This window comes from Procambarus clarkii, chromosome 37, assembly GCF_040958095.1.
Source record: "Procambarus clarkii isolate CNS0578487 chromosome 37, FALCON_Pclarkii_2.0, whole genome shotgun sequence".
Taxonomy (NCBI): domain Eukaryota; kingdom Metazoa; phylum Arthropoda; class Malacostraca; order Decapoda; family Cambaridae; genus Procambarus; species Procambarus clarkii.
Window position 1 is genome coordinate 23,622,605 of NC_091186.1, and position 19,540 is coordinate 23,642,144.

The 19,540-nt window shown below is 44.5% G+C and overlaps 1 protein-coding gene and 1 long non-coding RNA gene across 2 annotated transcripts; both read right to left on the bottom strand.

Moving 5' to 3' along the window:
- Positions 1-6,191: 6,191 nt before the first annotated feature.
- LOC138371871 (probable DNA double-strand break repair Rad50 ATPase) lies at positions 6,192-14,072 on the bottom strand. The gene is made up of 7 exons (XM_069336910.1): positions 13,893-14,072; positions 13,629-13,691; positions 13,381-13,443; positions 13,039-13,066; positions 12,697-12,871; positions 6,600-6,786; positions 6,192-6,398 (listed from the first exon to the last, which is right to left on the bottom strand). The coding sequence occupies exons 1-7, from the start codon at positions 14,070-14,072 to the stop codon at positions 6,321-6,323; spliced, it is 774 nt and encodes a 257-aa protein (XP_069193011.1). The 3' UTR covers positions 6,192-6,320.
- A 409-nt stretch (positions 14,073-14,481) lies between these two features.
- On the bottom strand, positions 14,482-15,096 carry LOC138372067 (uncharacterized). The gene is made up of 2 exons (XR_011230676.1): positions 15,032-15,096; positions 14,482-14,522 (listed from the first exon to the last, which is right to left on the bottom strand). It is a non-coding gene; the product is annotated as an uncharacterized lncRNA (long non-coding RNA).
- Between the last annotated feature and the right edge of the window lie 4,444 nt (positions 15,097-19,540).

Sequence of the window (19,540 nt, forward strand, 5' to 3'; positions counted from 1 at the left end):
TTCATTTCATGGTTTAATACGTCTTTGTTGCAGTAAATTCAAGAACCGAGGGTTTTTATTAGCATGTTAAGGATTTACGGGGAAGGGGGTACCATTGTAACACGGTGGGGGGGGGGGGGTACCATTGTAACACAGGGGGGGGGATTACCATTGGAACACAGGGGGGGTTACCATTGTAACACGGGGGGGGGGGGTTACCATTGTAACACGGGGGGGGGGGGGGTTACCATTGTAACACGGGGGGGGGGGCGGGTTACCATTGTAACCCGGGGGGGGTTACCATTGTAACCCAGGGGGGGGGTTACCATTGTAACCCAGGGGGGGGGTTACCATTGTACCCGGGGGGGGGTTTACCATTGTAACCCAGGGGGGGGTTACCATTGTAACCAAGGGGGGGGTTTACCATTGTAACCCAGGGGGGGGGTTACCATTGTAACCCAGGGGGGGGGGGTTTACCATTGTAACCCAGGGGGGGGGTTTACCATTGTAAACCCAGTGGGGGGGGGGTTACCATTGTAACCCAAGGGGGGGGTTACCATTGTAACCCAGGGGGGGGGTTACCATTGTAACCCAGGGGGGGGGTTACCATTGTAACCCAGGGGGGGGGTTACCATTGTAACCCAGGGGGGGGGGTTACCATTGTAACCCAGGGGGGGGGGTTACCATTGTAACCCAGGGGGGGGAGGGGTTACCATTGTAACCCAAGGGGGGGGTGTTACCATTGAACCCAGGGGGGGGGGTTACCATTGTAACCCAGGGGGGGGGGTTACCATTGTAACCCAGGGGGGGGGGTTACCATTGTAACCCAGGGGGGGGGGGGTTACCATTGTAACCCAGGGGGGGGTTACCATTGTAACCCAGGGGGGGGTGTACCATTGTAACCCAGGGGGGGGGTTACCATTGTAACCCAGGGGGGGGGGGTTACCATTGTAACCCAGGGGGGGGTTACCATTGTAACCCAGGGGGGGGGGTTACCATTGTAACCCAGGGGGTGGGGGTTACCATTGTAACCCAGGGGGGGGTTACCATTGTAATGCGGGGGGGGGTTACCATTGTAACCCGGGGGGGGGTTACCATTGTAACCCAGGGGGGGGGGGGGTTACCATTGTAACCCAAGGGGGGGGGTTACCATTGTAACCCAGGGGGGGGTTACCATTGTAACCCAGGGGGGGGGGTTACCATTGTAACCCAGGGGGGGGGGGTTACCATTGTAACCCAGGGGGGGGGTTACCATTGTAACCCAGGGGGGGGGGGTTACCATTGTAACCCAGGGGGGGGGTTACCATTGTAACCCAGGGGGGGGGTTACCATTGTAACCCAGGGGGGGGGGGTTACCATTGTAACCCAGGGGGGGGTTACCATTGTAACCCAGGGGGGGGGTTACCATTGTAACCCAGGGGGGGGTTACCATTGTAACCCAGGGGGGGGGTTACCATTGTAACCCAGGGGGGGGTTACCATTGTAACCCAGGGGGGGGTTACCATTGTAACCCAGGGGGGGGGTTACCATTGTAACCCAGGGGGGGGGGTTACCATTGTAATGCGGGGGGGGGTTACCATTGTAACCCGGGGGGGGGGGTGTTACCATTGTAACACGGAGGGGGGGGGGGTTTGTTCTCGTCCTTCACCCCCTTTCTCTCTGCCCGTATTTTAACTGTTCTCTGTACCAAGGGACCTACGTCGGAGATCATTCCAGATGCTGCCTTTTTCTATTGTAATGAAGTAAGGGCGAAGTGGGAAAACGGCCTATTGACATAGCTCGAGTGCATGGGGGAGTTGTGTTAAACCCTGGTTTGTCTCTCGGAGAGGCTGCAGGATTCATTAAGTTCAGTAGAACTTCGGTTTCAACTCTTCAACTCGTCTTGATTGGACGAAGTCATTCATGTGGTCCCTGTGGGTGACTGCAGACAAATATTAACAGATTAATACATATTTTTATTTTATTTTTAAAATAAATTAAAATCAAAATAAAATTACAATTAAAAACTAACCTTCCTCTTTCTCCGAGACAATCTGATCGCCGTGCTGAAGTCTCAGCTTCATGTTCGGCGATGTAGTTTGCTACTTTGGGACTCGCTGGAATGCCATCTTTCAAAACTTGACGTATTTCATCATAGGTCTCCATAGTTTACCCTCCACATAATCTTTCATGTGGTCGTTGTGGGTATCTGCGGGCAAATATTAACAGATTAATACATATTTTTATAATAAATGAAATAAAAACAAAAATCAATAATAAAATAAATGAAAGTAAAATAACAAAATAAAGATAAATAAAACTGAATTAACCCTCAAACCGCTAGAGGTCCAAATGGAATTAACACCCACACGCGCGCAAAAAAAAAAAAAAAATTTAATGTTCCCTGAGCACGGGAAAAATAATAAAATTTAATTCATATATCTCGTGTAAATGGGTCAGTTTGCTGTTCCGATAAGATGTGCTGGAACCCTGAAAAGAAATTAAAATAATTCTATCTTAAAAATATTCATTACATATATAGACAGCGAAGTACTTTTCATACACCACTTGTTCAAATATTAATTTTGAATTTAAATATAAACTGCCCATCCAAAAAGTGTTAAATGTAATGAAATGTTATTTTCTGGGCGAGTACAGGAGGCTCCCTCGAGTTACCAGTCTAATATGCGAATCATTAAACTGGGGCAATATAGTCTAAGGAGTTCAGCCTACCAGTGACTGAGCCAGAACCTGGCCCCCCCTCAGAGGCACAGGGAGCAATGGTCCTGGAAAACTCAATTTTAACATTTGTAGTGCTTTAACTCGTTGACAAAGTCTGGAAAGAAGTGACTCAAAGAATCCTGATCTCCGGCTGGAGAGAATAGTGGCCTGAATGGGTGCTAGAACTAGACTTTAAGGGGGTTTGAGCCTGCAAATTACAGTACTGTTACAGTACTGTTACAGTACTGACGGCTTTGGCCTCCTCCACCTTCTGACCTTGGAGATGTTTTTGAGGAATTCAGGGGAGATGCATGAAATGAGGATTACAATTAACAACCTGCAAAGTGAGCCCACATCAGCAGTTTTTCCTGCCCGAAACGCTTTGTGTAATGGTGGCTTTAGGCATTGTATGTACTAGCTCTATCTATAAATCCAACTTTTTTGTATCTCGCCTTGTATGTATGTACTTTCCTGAATAAATATTTGTATTTGTATAAATCACAATAGCGTTGATGCATCAATAAACAAATCCACAAGGGCCATAACGAGGATTCAAACCTGCATCAGAGAGCATCTCAGATGCTGCCTAAATCGACTGAGCTACGACATAAGAATTGCAACCAGAAATTCAACTGAATTTACTTGGATCCTGCAGCCTCTCCGAGACACAAACCAGGATTTTACACAATTTCCCCCCATGCACACGAGCTATGTCAAGACTGTTCTACCTCTTCGCCCTTACTTCATTACACTTCAGTAATTCAGTTGAATTTCTGGTTGCAATTCTTATGTCGTAGCTCAGTCGATTAAGGCAGCGTCTGGGATGCTCTCGGACGCAGGTTCGAATCCTCGCCACGGCCCTTGGGGATTTGTTCGTCATGTTTGTTTGTTTTTAGTGGGGGAGTTCTGCTTAGCAGTTTGGTTTTCGGTAGTAATGTTTCCCAGTTGGGATCTGTTTTTGGGATGCCTACCTTTATGGGTGCCTAACCTGGTAGCTGGCAGACAGTGCTTCCAACCACTTGGAGGTTTCTATAGGCTATTGCTCTAAGGTGGGGGGGGGGGGAGGGGCCATGTTCTGGCTTTTAGTCCCTGGTATGCTGAACTCCTTAGACTGTCCCGGTCTAATGATTCACATATTAGCCTGATAGCTCCAGGGAGCCTCCGGGGACTTGCCCAGAAAATGGCGTTTCATGACATTCAATGCTGTTTTTTTATTAATGTTAATTTATTAACCTAACACTAAAATTTCTGTACATGTGCTTAGCAAGGTAAGTTTTGATTACCAGCAAATGCTTCACTGGTTGATTGCCCTTTGCATTCTAGTAAGCATATGTCTTCAGATGTAATTCAATAATGAAGTTAAAACTCCCAATAACCTGGATTTCTGTCAAATTTGGCAAAGTTAAGGAGACAAATACTTGATTTTGACCAGACTACCCAAAGAACTGGATTAATTGAGAGCAGATTGGTGATCTTTTACAGAACGAGTGACACTTACCTGCATCTTGAATTATTTTCTTTGTTTATTGTATACTGCATTACTTGCTCATGTTGAAGTAATGCAGGAGACAATAACAGGAAAGGTTCCACTTTTTTCTGAAAATTGAAATACATATTAATTTGGATGAAAACCATAAATGTGTGTTTTGTGAAAATTTACATCAGGTCTTCTGCACTCTCCTGAGTGCTTTATCTACTAGGTCTGAGTATATAGCAAGATAACACAAGATAATTTTATTTAGGGAAAATACATACACAATGAGTTACAGAATGCTGGATTTCTATATAAAGCAGGTATATAATGTAATGTCTAAAGCCACTAGAACGCACAGCGTTTAGGGCGTTGAGCACAAGGACCAGCGTTTTGGATAAGGACGAGACTTAAAACTTGACAACTTATACTGTTCTGGTATTATTCATCAATAATTTATCAAGCACCTTAACCCTTCAATTGCCCATCGCATCATATGATGCTTTGACCGACTTGCAGTAAATTGCGCATCGCATCATGTGATGCTTTGGAGCACTACAAGATTTAAACGGCCCGCGGATACATGGGGTTCACCACACCTTCATCAGGGCTCTTTCAAACAGACGCCATTTTTTTTTTAAATCGTGGGCCAATAATATTCATGCTATTATGTAGCGATGATATTATTACAGAAGACCCCTGACTGTGATAAAACTGACCAGGGTTCTGATAATAGCAGGATTGTGGTGATATTTAGCGCTGTGCGCCATGGAGGGAGGAGTAATGCTGTGGGAGGGGAGGGTAGTGGCATTTTCTTCTGTGTGGCCACCTTTTACTGAATGCACTCACCATACCAGCTTAGTGGTATGGTGAGTGCACACAGTCAGCTGGCGGCTTCTTCCCTCACACATTCAGGGTCAAACGCACTAAAATTTCACCCCCAACAATACTGTTTGTGGTGTTAATACCCTATATACAGACATTATATATAAGTATCTACATGTTTTGTTCACCATAACTGTTCAACTAAGCTGATATAATGCCCAAGAACATAGTGCCACCCCTACCAACATGACAAATCATGCAGATGTTGCCACACCCATCACCAAAATGTCTTCTTCCCCCACACTCCTTTTGCTGTTATTACAATATATATACACGTTATATATAAGTATCTACATTTGTGTTCACCATAACGAACCACTAAGTTGGTATGCTGAGTGGCAGTGGCAGGCAGTGGCAGCCTGCCACTGGCTGCCACTCCCTCCCTCACCTCACTCGCCACCATTCTCCTCCCACCATACTGTTTTTGCTTTTATATACAGATGTTATATATAAGTATCTGCATGTTTTGTTTACCATAGTGAACAACTAAGCTGGTATAGTGAGTCCAGACAGTAAAAGGTGGTCACAAAGAGTCAGCAGACAATGCTACCTCCCTCACCACCAAGATTACTCCTCCCACTACAGCGCTAATTATCACAACAATCCTGCTGTTATCAGAATCCTGGTCATTTTTATCACAGTCAGGGGTCTTCTGTAATAATATCATTGCTAGATAATAGCATGAACATGTATATTATGGCATATTTAGGTGATGCTGTGGTCACAAGCTGAACAGCAGTGCTGTGAGCTCATGCTGCGTGCGTCAGGCTTGGTGGCTCACTCAATACTGAGGCCTCTCACACCCGGGAATTTGGCCTACGATTTTGTTTAAAAACAGTGTCTGTTTACAAGAGCCCTGATGAAGGTGTGGTGAACCCCGTGTATCCGTGGGCCGTTTTAAATCTTGCGTAGTACTCCAATACATCATATGATGGGATGTGCAATTTACAGCAAGTCACTCAACCCATCATATGATGTGTTGCGCAACTTAAGGGTTAAAGGTTAGAGTTTATGAAAGTTAACATAAAAATCACGAATATCTCATTGAAGAATAGACAGACAAAAATAGAGAGAACAGAAGCAGAGATAACAAGGGAGAAACAAAGGCAATGAACAACACAGTAGACTAAGTAAGACCAGGATCAGTGAAATTGGGGTTACGGGGTATAGGCAAAGCAAGCAAAGACAATGGAGTCAAGGGAGCAGGAGGATGAATCATGTCAGCAATTACTCCAGCTTTAAATAGGGTTGTTTGCAACAATATTCCACTCTAGAGACTATATGTTTAATAACTACATACCTCATATTTCTTCAGTCTTTCCTTCAGACTATGCTCCAGTTGTTTGTGTTCCTTCACTGTCTCCTGCAAAAGGGTTCTTAATCTTTGATCAGTGAATTGGGGTTATGGGGTATAGGCAAAGCATGCAGAGACAATGGAGTCAAGGAAGCAGGAGGATGGATCGGGTCAACAAATAATGGATCAAGTCAGCAAGCTTTGAATAGGGCTGTTAGTTTGCAACAATATTCCACTCTAGAGACTACAATATGTTTATTAACTACATACCTCATATTCTTTTAATTTTTTCATGAGATCTTCGATCTCAACTTTTTGTTCATTATTTTCTTTTTTGAGATCTTCGATCTCTTCTCTACCCCACACCTTCCCTTCAATTATTATTGAAGGTGAAGGTGTGAGGGAGTCTACATCTTCCCGATACTCCGGGACTATCTCTGATATATCTCCGGTGGTCCTATGGAGAGAGCAAAAGGCCATTAGTGAAACAGAGATGAATCCGAAATATTTTCTCTTATGCAAAATCTAGATTAAAAAAGTGTTGAATGCAATGAAATGCCAGTTTCTGGATGAGCCCCAGAGGCTCCCTGAAACTATCATACACTGATTAATGCCATATTACTCGGTGCCATTAGTCGCAAAGTTCTATTGGTCTACAGAGGGATACAAGCCAGAACCAGGTCTCAAGAGGCAAAAGGAGTGATGGCCTTTGAACACTTCAATGTAAAGTTATTTATACTTGCCACCAACTGGGGAAGGAACCCAGAAAGAGGCAAACCAAAAGACTGCATGGTTAAAACTAAAGACCACAGCCTGAAAATTGCCAAAATGAACCAGCGTTGAATGTAATGAAATGTCATTTTCTGGGCGAGTCCCGGAGGCTCCTCGTAGCTTACTGGACTGATATGTTTCTAGACCATTTTGATTGAAGTTCTTGTGTACCAGGGACCACAAGCAAGAACCTAGCCCCCTCAGAGAGGCACGAGGAGCAATGGCCTATAGAAACCCCCATGTGGTTAGAGGCATTCCATGTGTGCCAATGACCGGGTTAGGCACCCAGAAAGGTAGGCGTCCCAAAAGAAACCTGGTTAAAAATTGCTACCGAAAGCCAAATTATCAAGCAGAACTCCCCAATCTGAAAATGAGCAAACAAGCATGACATCATTACTGTCGTTGTCTGTGCAGCTCCCCCCCTCCCCAAGAGGGGGAAGGGAGAGCCCCAGACCCCCGTGCTGGTCATGCCACCCCAGTTCAGAGGTTGAATATAAAAAAACGTGAATATCTCCGACCGGAAGATTGCCGAAGAACCTCCAGGATTCGCCCAGAAAATGGCGTTTCATTACATTCAACGCTGGTTTCCTGTGGATAGCTCCTCTGGCTCCCTGGAGCTACCTAACCACAGAAAAGGAAGAGAGAGACGTACCTGGGAGGCTGCCGCCATTCACACCAACTCGAAGTTGAGACCACTAGCTGCAACCTGCGACCCATAGCGACACGCCTGACTAGGACCAGGAACACAAACGAGGTAACGGGCGGCCAGGACCCTGTCCGACCTCCAAAATCCTCGCGCCCAAATGTCAACTCAAGACATATCACCCAAAAAGCAGCAGCTAGAGCAGCAAATTAGCGAACGTCATGGATTCGAGGATAGACCGCAGGCTGGCTGGAATGAATAACCCTGCAGATGACCTGGGAGACCCGAACCCACAAACAGTGGAGGAAACAGAGAACTCTTAGCATATCCCCGGCCACAGAGGCCATGGCGCACGAATAATGGTGAAGAGCCGCAACCGGACACAAAACATGGTGCACTCCCTGGCCAAACCAACCAAGCATCAACCCAACAGCCCTTACGGAAAGCCACCGTTCCATTCTTCGCCAGAAAAGAGGGAGACTGCTGAAAATGAACAAACCTACCACCAGGACAGAAAGAGCAGAAAACCGTGCATGGGAAGAGAGCATGAAGCTTCCCAACCTGACCCCCAGAAGCTAATGCCAACAGGAAAAAGAGCCTGAGAGAAACAATCCAGAACTGAAGGAGCCACAACAAACCAAGGAGAAAAGAGAGCACCCAGTCCAAAGACCAGGACAACTCAGATGGTGCATGAGCAGGCCGAAGGTGCACAGTGCATAATGCTTGCGGAACGGAGCGGAAGTAACAACCCTCAGAATGCAAGCAAAAGCGGCTCTGCCAACACCACACGATTTGAGGCAACAGTATTCAGCATCAAAAGACAGTTTCTGAAAAAGTCGAGAGAAAGGACAAAACAACCAGATCCGAAATAGATGACAATCTACGAAGGGAGAGAACCCGGCAGAAAGAACACCAGGAAATTTCATACTGTCGCCGAGACGAAACTCGCAAGTGGGACACCATCTGTGAAGCCACCTGATCACCATGCAAGTGGTGATAAACCAGGTCAGAAAGACACAAAGAGCAGAGAAGACCGAACCAGCCACGTACCATACTGGTCCAATCTGCTGAAAGAGGTGGAACTGCAGGAAACTTCGCGGGTTCGAACACTGAACAAGCAGCGCCTGAAACCAAAGCTGGGTCAGCCACCAAGGGGCCAACAGGACTACTCTTCTCTGGGACGGCTCTAAAGAGCCAGAAGTCACTAGGAGACCAACACCAAAGAGCCAAGGACCGAAGAGAACCCACACGGGTCAGGCAAGGAACCACCGGAGTACAGTCCAAATGGAGCCTGATCATCGAAACCCGAGCGACCCGCACCCTCTGAAGTGACAGCCAAACAGGCGCGAACTGTGTTGTGAGCCCTACTGAAGGACGGAGCCCACTGCTCCTGGCCGGCCTGGTGAGCACTGGTCACAAAGCCCCAGCCAAGAGACAAGGCATCCATAAACACTTTGAGCGAGGGCTCAGGTAGGATATTCGTTTGCCTTGTTCGGGTAGAAGGTAGACACAGTAGTCGCTTCTGTATATATTTATTGACTGAGATAGCAAGGTATATATCTGCCTAGCCGAGGTCCTTCTACTCTGAGCCTGTGAGGATAACTGAGGCTGCTGGGAGCATGGCTGATGCTCCTCTGTCTGGCATGACGTCGGAGGCCTACTTGCCTGCGATTGGTTACATTTCAACTGACAGAATTTGAGTATAACAAGGAGCCACGGCACTGAACACCGAAAAACACAGAGAAAGCTGGCGATGCTGCAACCAACGCAAGGCCTCCAGAGGCCGAACCCAACAATCATGAGAGAAGTGTAAGGGAGATCCCTGAAGGAACCAGAACAGCTGCTGAAGCCAAACCCGACCCGGCGGGTAAACAAGCACAGCGAAGTTCAGAAGTCTGCACAGCTGCTCAAACAACCACTGAGGGACCTGGGGGCCCTCCAGAAACAAAGGCGGGACTGCAGCCACAGCAACAACACCAGAGGGAGAGACAAGGAAGCAGTCCAAGAGTCCAACACAAGACCCAGCCAAGTCCAAACCGGGATGGAACCAGACGGGACTTTCCCAGGACACCAGGAACCTGAACTCGGTGAACTGGGAAAGAACTATCCCTCCAGTGAGCAGACAAGCCGACTGGCTGGGAGCCCACAACCATCACCCATCGAGGTGGGCTAAACCCAAAATCTAGTAGATGTAGATGGGCCACTACGAACCGAGCAATATGCAGAAAATGCAAGGTGCCAGAGACCAGCCAAAGGAAAGACAAGGAAGACGAGAAACAGGACGCCCCACCACGAACATAACCAGTCTTTGAACCCCAGAGGAAGCAGGTTTATGCCAACACGCTGCCTGCTGGGCCAGAGACACCACCCAAAAACCTGGCCCTAAAAGAAGCCAGATTTGGGACAGTAAATCATCCAGAAGGAAGCCAGTGGTACAGACTGAACAAAACCAGAATGAACCAAAGAACTGCACAGACCCGTTGCAGGACCGAAACAAGATGACCTGACGGAGCGAAGTGGAAAAAGCATACCCCTTGAGCCCCGAACACCCCAAAGGAGAAGTTGGGTGGCTTGCCCAACACCACCATATGCCGGAGGACATGACCAGAACTGCCCACAAATGCAGATGATGAGTCACAATAACGTGGTTGAAATATGTTGACTAAACCACACACTAGAAAGTGAAGGGACGAAGACGTTTCAGTCCGTCCTGGATCATTCTCAAGTTGATGAGAATGCCCACAAATCATGGGACCAAGCGTGGCAATCTGAGCCAGCCACACCCCCAGCACCCTTGCCACGGGGCAACCCATGAACCATACCAAACTGAAGAAAATGAGCTATCAGGGATAAACCTTAGTATGCCTATACCCAATTGCTAGTGAATTACAGGAATAAATCTTAAATAATGGTAGCGAATGGCATGAGCATCTAAGACCTGTGTGGACTTACTAGGAACTAAAGTTCCCTGGATCTCCAAGTTGCCATGAGAGGAGGCAGATGAAAATTTGCCATAACTACTGCACTGCACAGAGCACCTTAAAGCACCCAATCGTGGGTGTGCAGAGCACCATATGGTTCTTTTAGGTATAGGGAGTGATTCATAACTCCAGTGGGTACACTGGACTCGCATCCTGTGCCTTAGGATTTCAGTAAATAGACCCCACCTGGAAAAAAAATGGCTGCGAGAGCCTCAGTACCGAGAGAGCGACCAAGGCTGGCGCATACAGGAGCAGCTGACAGTACTGCTATGCAGCTAGGAACCACAGCACCACTTAGTAATTATGAGTAAAATAGGTAATTGAAATTAATTTGTGCTGAGTATCAAAGATGATCCTGAATGTGATAAAGACTATGTACAATGTACATATATCAGCAAATACAATGCTAGTTATGATATTCACAGCATGAGGTATAGACAGCACCCAGCCATTGTTTCCTGCATCTACACCTCATGAACGATCTTATGTTCCTTCACAGTATAACCGTTGAAATGGATTCATATTCAGGATTTTTGTGACAGGAATGTGATAACAGCAGTTATGTAGCTAGTCATAGTGAGATGTGTAGAATATTGGAGTCATACTTGTCTTGCATCATGTGATTGCTGGTGTTGTCTGCTTGTGGCTCCATGCTGCATTTTGATTTCATCGCCATACCCACCAGAACTGCTTATTAGTTTGTTATGGTGCATATAAATGTTGACAGTGTAATAACAGCAAGAACACCATTTGATTGATCTAAGAACATAATATACATGTCACCGTATATGAGCCCAATATTTTTTAGAATGGTGATGCTCCACACATTTAATTACAAAAATTACACAAATTACATGCTATTGAATAATATTACTGCAAAAAACTAGATTAAAACCATTCACAGACGCTGAAATAATTATGTAAAGATGTATTTGGGGCAGCCCCTGCCACACACCGTTCTCGGTCGCTAGGCTGACCTTTGATTCTTGTTCTGTGTATATAAACTCAACACACGATCTTTGTGGTTCATTATGGTGCACAAAAATTCTGATAGTTATATGCATGGGTATATAGTGTAATGACAGCAAACACACTTTGATTGATCTCAGAATATAATATACATGACAACCATAACACACACAAATCACAATAGCGTGATGCATCAAATGAACAAATCCACAAGGGCCGTGATGAGGATTCGAATCTACGTCCGAGATCATTCCAGACGCTGCCTTTATCTATTGTAATGAAGTAAGGGCAAAGAGGGAAAACGGCCTATTGACATAGCTCGAGTGCATGGGGGAGTTGTGTAAAACCCTGGTTTGTGTCTCGGAGAGGCTGCAGGATCCAGTAAGTTCAGTAGAACTTCGGTTTCAACTCTTTTGACCATGTCGTAGCTCCGTCGATAAAGGCAGCGTCTGGGATGATCTCGGACGTAGGTTCGAATCCTCGTCACGACCCTTGTGGATTTGTTCATGTCACCATATATGAGCTCCCTAATTTTGAGCATAGCAATGTTCCATACATTGAATTATATAAATTCCACCAATTGCACCCTTTTGAATAATAATAATACAGCAAAAAAACAGAAGAAACGAATGAGAGACATTGAAATAATTATGAAAACTGGCGGAAACTGCCGCCCCACAGAGTGGTGGGGTCCAGAGTCCCCAAGTGCCTATTCACTCGGCACCCATATATTTCTCCACTTCTCAACTCCATCCTGTTTAAAGTGTGTAACTGCACTTTGGTAATTACCACAGTGTAAGGAACAGCCACCGAGGGCCTTTCCCAGTGAGGTGGCATGAATAAATGTTACTGCTCCCTGCATCTCTGTGAGGAGGTAGTTCTGATTCTGATCCCATGTAGACCACTAGAACTCTGTGGCTAATGTGACCCAGTAGATGGTAACCACATAGCTTCACGTTACTACAGAGGGCTCCCTAAAAACTCAATACTGCACTGTATTTACGTTTCAAAGAGTTTGTAGGTCTTGGCAAATTCTTCGGTGTATGCCTTGGTTATCCCGGCAAACATCCTCTTCACCCGGGGGTAGAAATCCTTGATGTTAACAAAAGGCTCATTTTCTTCATATATTTGAAGCAGAGCCTTGTAAATATTTCCACTGTGCAGAAGCACCACACTGCCTGATGAAAAAAAAGAGTACAGACATTAATTTAGTAAAGTACATGGTAAATATACTTGAATTTATCTGAGGGCCAGTAGCACTATGTAATTACCTAAGTGTACCTAAAGTGTAGTTACAGTACTCCAATACATCACATGATGGGATGTGCAATTTACAGCAAGTCACTCAACCCATCATATGATGTGTTGCGCAACTTAAGGGTTAAAGGTTAGAGTTTATGAAAGTTAACATAAAAATCACGAATATCTCATTGAAGAATAGACAGACAAAAATAAAGAGAGAACAGAAGCAGAGATAACAAGGGAGAAACAAAGGCAAAGAACAACACAGTAGCTAAGTAAGACCAGGATCAGTGAAATTGGGGTTACGGGGTATAGGCAAAGCAAGCAAAGACAATGGAGTCAAGGGAGCAGGAGGATGAATCATGTCAGCAATTACTCCAGCTTTAAATAGGGTTGTTTGCAACAATATTCCACTCTAGAGACTATATGTTTAATAACTACATACCTCATATTTCTTCAGTCTTTCCTGTAGACTATGCTCCAGTTTTTTGTGTTCCTTCACTGTCTCCTGCAAAAGGGTTCTTAATCTTTGATCAGTGAATTGGGGTTATGGGGTATAGGCAAAGCATGCAGAGACAATGGAGTCAAGGGAGCAGGAGGATGAATCATGTCAGCAATTACTCCAGCTTTAAATAGGGTTGTTTGCAACAATATTCCACTCTAGAGACTATAATATGTTTAATAACTACATACCTCGCATTTCTTTAGTCTTTCCTTCAGACTATGCTCGAGTTTCTGGTGTTCCTTCACTGTCTCCTGCAAAAGGGTTCTTAATCTTTGATCAGTGAATTGGGGTTATGGGGTATAGGCAAAGCATGCAGAGACAATGGAGTCAAGGAAGCAGGAGGATGGATCAGGTCAGCAAATAATGGATCAAGTCAGCAAGCTTTGAATAGGGCTGTTAGTTTGCAACAATATTCCACTCTAGAGACTACAATATGTTTATTAACTACATACCTCATATTGTTTTAATTTTTTCATGAGATCTTCGATCTCAGCTTTTTGTTCTTGATTTTCCTTTATAAGATCTCTGATCTCTTCTCTACCCCACACCTTCCCTTCAATTATTATTAAAGGTGAAGGTGTGAGGGAGTCTACATGTTCCTGATACTCCGGGACTATATCAGATATATACATATATTTCTCCACTTCTCAACTCCATCCTGTTTAAAGTGTGTAACTGCACTTTGGTAATTACCACAGTGTAAGGAACAGCCACCGAGGGCCTTTCCCAGTGAGGTGGCATGAATAAATGTTACTGCTCCCTGCATCTCTGTGAGGAGGTAGTTCTGATTCTGATCCCATGTAGACCACTAGAACTCTGTGGCTAATGTGACCCAGTAGATGGTAACCACATAGCTTCACGTTACTACAGAGGGCTCCCTAAAAACTCAATACTGCACTGTATTTACGTTTCAAAGAGTTTGTAGGTCTTGGCAAATTCTTCGGTGTATGCCTTGGTTATCCCGGCAAACATCCTCTTCACCCGGGGGTAGAAATCCTTGATGTTAACAAAAGGCTCATTTTCTTCATATATTTGAAGCAGAGCCTTGTAAATATTTCCACTGTGCAGAAGCACCACACTGCCTGATGAAAAAAAAGAGTACAGACATTAATTTAGTAAAGTACATGGTAAATATACTTGAATTTATCTGAGGGCCAGTAGCACTATGTAATTACCTAAGTGTACCTAAAGTGTAGTTACAGTACTCCAATACATCACATGATGGGATGTGCAATTTACAGCAAGTCACTCAACCCATCATATGATGTGTTGCGCAACTTAAGGGTTAAAGGTTAGAGTTTATGAAAGTTAACATAAAAATCACGAATATCTCATTGAAGAATAGACAGACAAAAATAAAGAGAGAACAGAAGCAGAGATAACAAGGGAGAAACAAAGGCAAAGAACAACACAGTAGCTAAGTAAGACCAGGATCAGTGAAATTGGGGTTACGGGGTATAGGCAAAGCAAGCAAAGACAATGGAGTCAAGGGAGCAGGAGGATGAATCATGTCAGCAATTACTCCAGCTTTAAATAGGGTTGTTTGCAACAATATTCCACTCTAGAGACTATATGTTTAATAACTACATACCTCATATTTCTTCAGTCTTTCCTGTAGACTATGCTCCAGTTTTTTGTGTTCCTTCACTGTCTCCTGCAAAAGGGTTCTTAATCTTTGATCAGTGAATTGGGGTTATGGGGTATAGGCAAAGCATGCAGAGACAATGGAGTCAAGGGAGCAGGAGGATGAATCATGTCAGCAATTACTCCAGCTTTAAATAGGGTTGTTTGCAACAATATTCCACTCTAGAGACTATAATATGTTTAATAACTACATACCTCGCATTTCTTTAGTCTTTCCTTCAGACTATGCTCGAGTTTCTGGTGTTCCTTCACTGTCTCCTGCAAAAGGGTTCTTAATCTTTGATCAGTGAATTGGGGTTATGGGGTATAGGCAAAGCATGCAGAGACAATGGAGTCAAGGAAGCAGGAGGATGGATCAGGTCAGCAAATAATGGATCAAGTCAGCAAGCTTTGAATAGGGCTGTTAGTTTGCAACAATATTCCACTCTAGAGACTACAATATGTTTATTAACTACATACCTCATATTTTTTTTATTTTTTCTTGATCTTGGATCTCGGCTTCATTTTCTCTATTCTTATAAATAAGACATGTGATCTCTAAATGTGATCTAGGGGTGGTTCTAGATAGAAAACTGTCACCTGAGAACCACGTTAACATTGTGTGAGGAGCCTATGCTACACTTTCTAACTTCAGAATTGCTTTTAAATACATGGATGGCAAAGTACTAAAAAAATTGTTCAACTTTTGTTAGACCAAAGCTGGAATATGCAGCGGTTGTATGGTGCCCATATCTAAAGCGCACAAACTGGAAAATGTGCAAAAACATGCTACTAAGTGGCTCCCAGAACTGAAGGGACAAGAGCTATGAGGAGAGGTTAAAGGCATTAAATGTCAAAACTAGAAGACAGAAGAAAGATATGTTCACTACATAGAAAATAGTAACAGGAATTGATAAAATTGATAGGGAAGAATTCGTGAGACCCAGAACTCCAAGAACAAGGTCATAGATTTAAACTAACGAAACAAATCTGCTGGAGAAATACAAGAAAATTCTCTTTTGCAAACAGAGGTAAATGGTTGGAACAAGTTAGGTGAGGTGGTGGTGGAGGCCAAAACTGTCAGTAATTTCAAAGTGTTATGACAGTGCTGGGAAGACGGGACACCACGAGCATAGCTCATCCTGTAACTACTTGGGTAATTACATTGGTAATTACGCCCGCATAGCTGTTCAAGCAACAACTGAGGGACCCGGGAGCCCTCTAGATACAAAGGCGGGACTGCAGCCACAGCAACAATTCCAGAGGAAGTGACAAGGAAGCAGTCAGTCCAAACCCAGGATGGAACCAGATGGGACTTTCCCAAAGCACCAGGAACCCGAACTCGGTGAACGGTAAAGATCCACCCCTGCAGCGAGCAGACAGACTGGCTGGGAGCGCACACCAACCAGTCGTCGGGGTGGGCCAACACCCAAAACCTAGTACATGAAGATGGGCCACCACAAACAGAGCAATATGCTGATAATGCAAGTTGCCATAGACCAGCCAAAGGAAAGACAAGGAAGACGAGAAACAGGACGTCTCGCCACTACCATAACCAGTCCCTGAACCCCAGAAGAAGCAGGTTTATGCCAACACACGGCCCATTGGTCAGACACACCACTCAACAACCTGGCCCTAAAAGAAACCAGACTTGGGACAGTTAAGTTATCCATATGGAAGCCAGCGGTACAGACTGGACAAAACCAGAATGAACCAAAGAACCGTACAGACCCATTGCGGGACTGAAACAAGAAAACCCGATGGAGTGAAGTGGAAGCAGCAGACCCCGCGAGCACCGAATACCCCAAAGTAGTTGGGTGGCTTGCAAAGCACTACCACAAGCAGGAGGACATGACCAGACCTGCCCACAAATCATGGGATCAAGCGTGACAACCTGAGTCAGCCACGCCCCCAGCACCCTGGCCATGGGGGCAACCCATGAACCAAACTGTAGAAAATGAGCTATCAGGGAGGAAAATTGGCACCCCTATAACTAATAGCTAGTGAATTACAGAAATAAATGTTAAATAATGGTAGCAAATGGCATGAGCATCTAAGGCCTGTGTGGATTTACTAGGAACTAAAGTACCCTGGATCCCCAAGTTGCCATGTAAGGAGGCAGATGAAAATTTGCCATTAACTACTGCACTGCAGAGTGCCTTAAAGCACCCAATCAGGGGTGTGCAGATTGTATATACCTATACAATCTCCCTATACCTAAAAGCACCATTTGGTGCTTTTAGATATAGGGAGTGATTTAAAACTCCCGTGGGTACACGGGACTCGCATCCTGTGCCTTAGGATTCCAGTAAATGGACCTCATCTGGAAAAAAATGGCAGAGATCCTCAGTACTGAGAGCGACCAAGGCTGGTGCATACAGGAGCAGCTGACAGCACCGCTGTGCAGCTAGGCACTACAGCACCCCTTAGTAATTATGAGTAAAATAGGTACAGTAATTGAAATTAATTTGTATAGTCAGATCCTGATTGTGATAAAGCTTATGTACAATGTTAATATATCAACAAATACAATGCTAGTTATGATATTCACAGCATGAGGTATAGATAGCACCCAGCCATTGTTTCCTACATTTATGCCTCGTGAAACGATCTCGTGTTCCTTCACAATATAATCCTGTTGAAATGGATTCATATTTAGGATTTTGTGAGTGATAACAGCAGGTATTACACATATCACACTAACGTGATGCATCAAATGAACAAATCCACAAAAGCCGTGACGAGGATTCGAACCTACGTCAGAGATCATCCCAGACGCTGCCTTTATCTATTGTAATGACGTAAGGGCGAAGAAGAAAAATGGCCTATTGACATAGCTCGAGTGCGTAATCTACTTTAGATCTCTACCAAGGGACTCCAGACTTTTACTAGAGCCGACTCCACGCCACGTGGTCTTAAGACGATTGACCGACTTGAGATTCTACAACCCGTATGCCATGACATAGGCTTCTAGCAAAACCCTAGGGTCGCCTTTTCGCCGCCACCACCAGACCAGTAATACTGAGCAATGACCGAGGTCTGGATCGATCATGCCAATCAATAACTTTGGGGCTTGGTCCCCACTAGTAATATATGGGAGGTTTATCTTTTTATGTTGAGCGTGGAATTAATTTACAATCGAAGGGAATAATGAATTCTGATTAGGTGTTAGAATCTACCCAACTCAGAATAAGCCACACTGCCCACGATGGCAGATATAGAATGCTCCAAAATCACATGTGCATATCTGTAGGCCATTGCACCTCGTGCCTCTCTGAGGGGGGGGGGGGGGGCAGGTTCTGGTCGTGGTCCACGGTAGGCCTAGAACTCCACCTACATCGACTGATACCACAGTTAGGAATATCCATATCAGCCTGGATAGCTCCGGGGAGAGCCAAAGGGGCTCCCCCCAGAAAATATAAAAAAAAGAATTCTTACCTTGGGCAATGGCAGTGAATGACTTCCCGACGTGACTTCTCAGTGTGTGACTTCTCGATGATTGTAGATTCTGTCTTGTAGACGCCTTTTTAATATTTTTTTTAAACGTCTCTATTTTTTTTAGGCAATCGTCCAAGCCAGTTATCTTAATTTCCTGAAAAATATTGACAGAAGTTCAGTTAACTAATGATAATAAAATGCAAAAAACAGCATTTAATGTAATGAGATGTCTATTTCTGAGTGAGTCCAGGTGGTTCCCTGAAGCTAAGTTGATATAGTGCCAAATTAATAGGTGCCATCAGTTGCAGAGTTCTTTTTGACTGATGGGGACGACGAGCCAGAACCTGGCCCTTCCAGAGAGGAGGCCAGGTTCCAAGGGGGTCAGAGGCACGTGGAGGGGGGGGGGGGCTCTTCATCTCTTCATGTACATAATGGGTCAGTTTGCTGTTCCGATAAGATGTGTTGGAACCCTGAAAACAAATTAAAATAATTCTTTATCTAAAAAATATTTATTACATATATAGAAAGCAAAGTACTTTTCATACACCACTTATTCAGATATTAATTTTGGATTTAAATAAAGTTAATGATAAACTGCCCCTCTAAAAAGTGTTAAATGTAATGAAATGTTATTTTCTGGGTGAGTCCAGGAGGCTCCCTTGAGTTATCAGGCTAATATGCAAATCATATGGGGGGGGGGGGGTAGGTGGTGTTAACTTGTTATTTTTGCAATCTTTTTGAGAACTCTTAATACATCTATAGCTCCAGGGAGCCAAAGGGGCTCCCCACAGAAGACCAACATTGAATGTAATGAAACTAATACCAGCGTTTGTCCATTCTGTACCCCAAACCCTTTACCCTGCAAGTTTGGGTTAGGCTAGCCCAAAGAATCTGGCCTTCAACCTCTGAACAAATAAACAAATAGACATTCTTGTAGGTACAAATTTATAGTACAAGAGAATGTTTGTCAATTCAAGATGATTTATCTTGCCTTACTTGCCATATCTTGAAGACACACACTCAAATGTGAGTCTTGCTC

Excerpts from the sequence above, each read along its gene's own strand:
- LOC138371871 (XM_069336910.1), bottom strand. The coding sequence starts at position 14,072 with ATGTATATATCTGATATAGTCCCGGAGTATCAGGAACATGTAGACTCC. Across the intron at positions 13,444-13,628 it reads AAAGACTAAAGAAATGCGAG|GAGACAGTGAAGGAACACAA; the intron begins GTATGTAGTTAT and ends ACCCTTTTGCAG. Across the intron at positions 6,399-6,599 it reads AAAAATTAAAAGAATATGAG|GAGACAGTGAAGGAACACAA; the intron begins GTATGTAGTTAA and ends ACCCTTTTGCAG.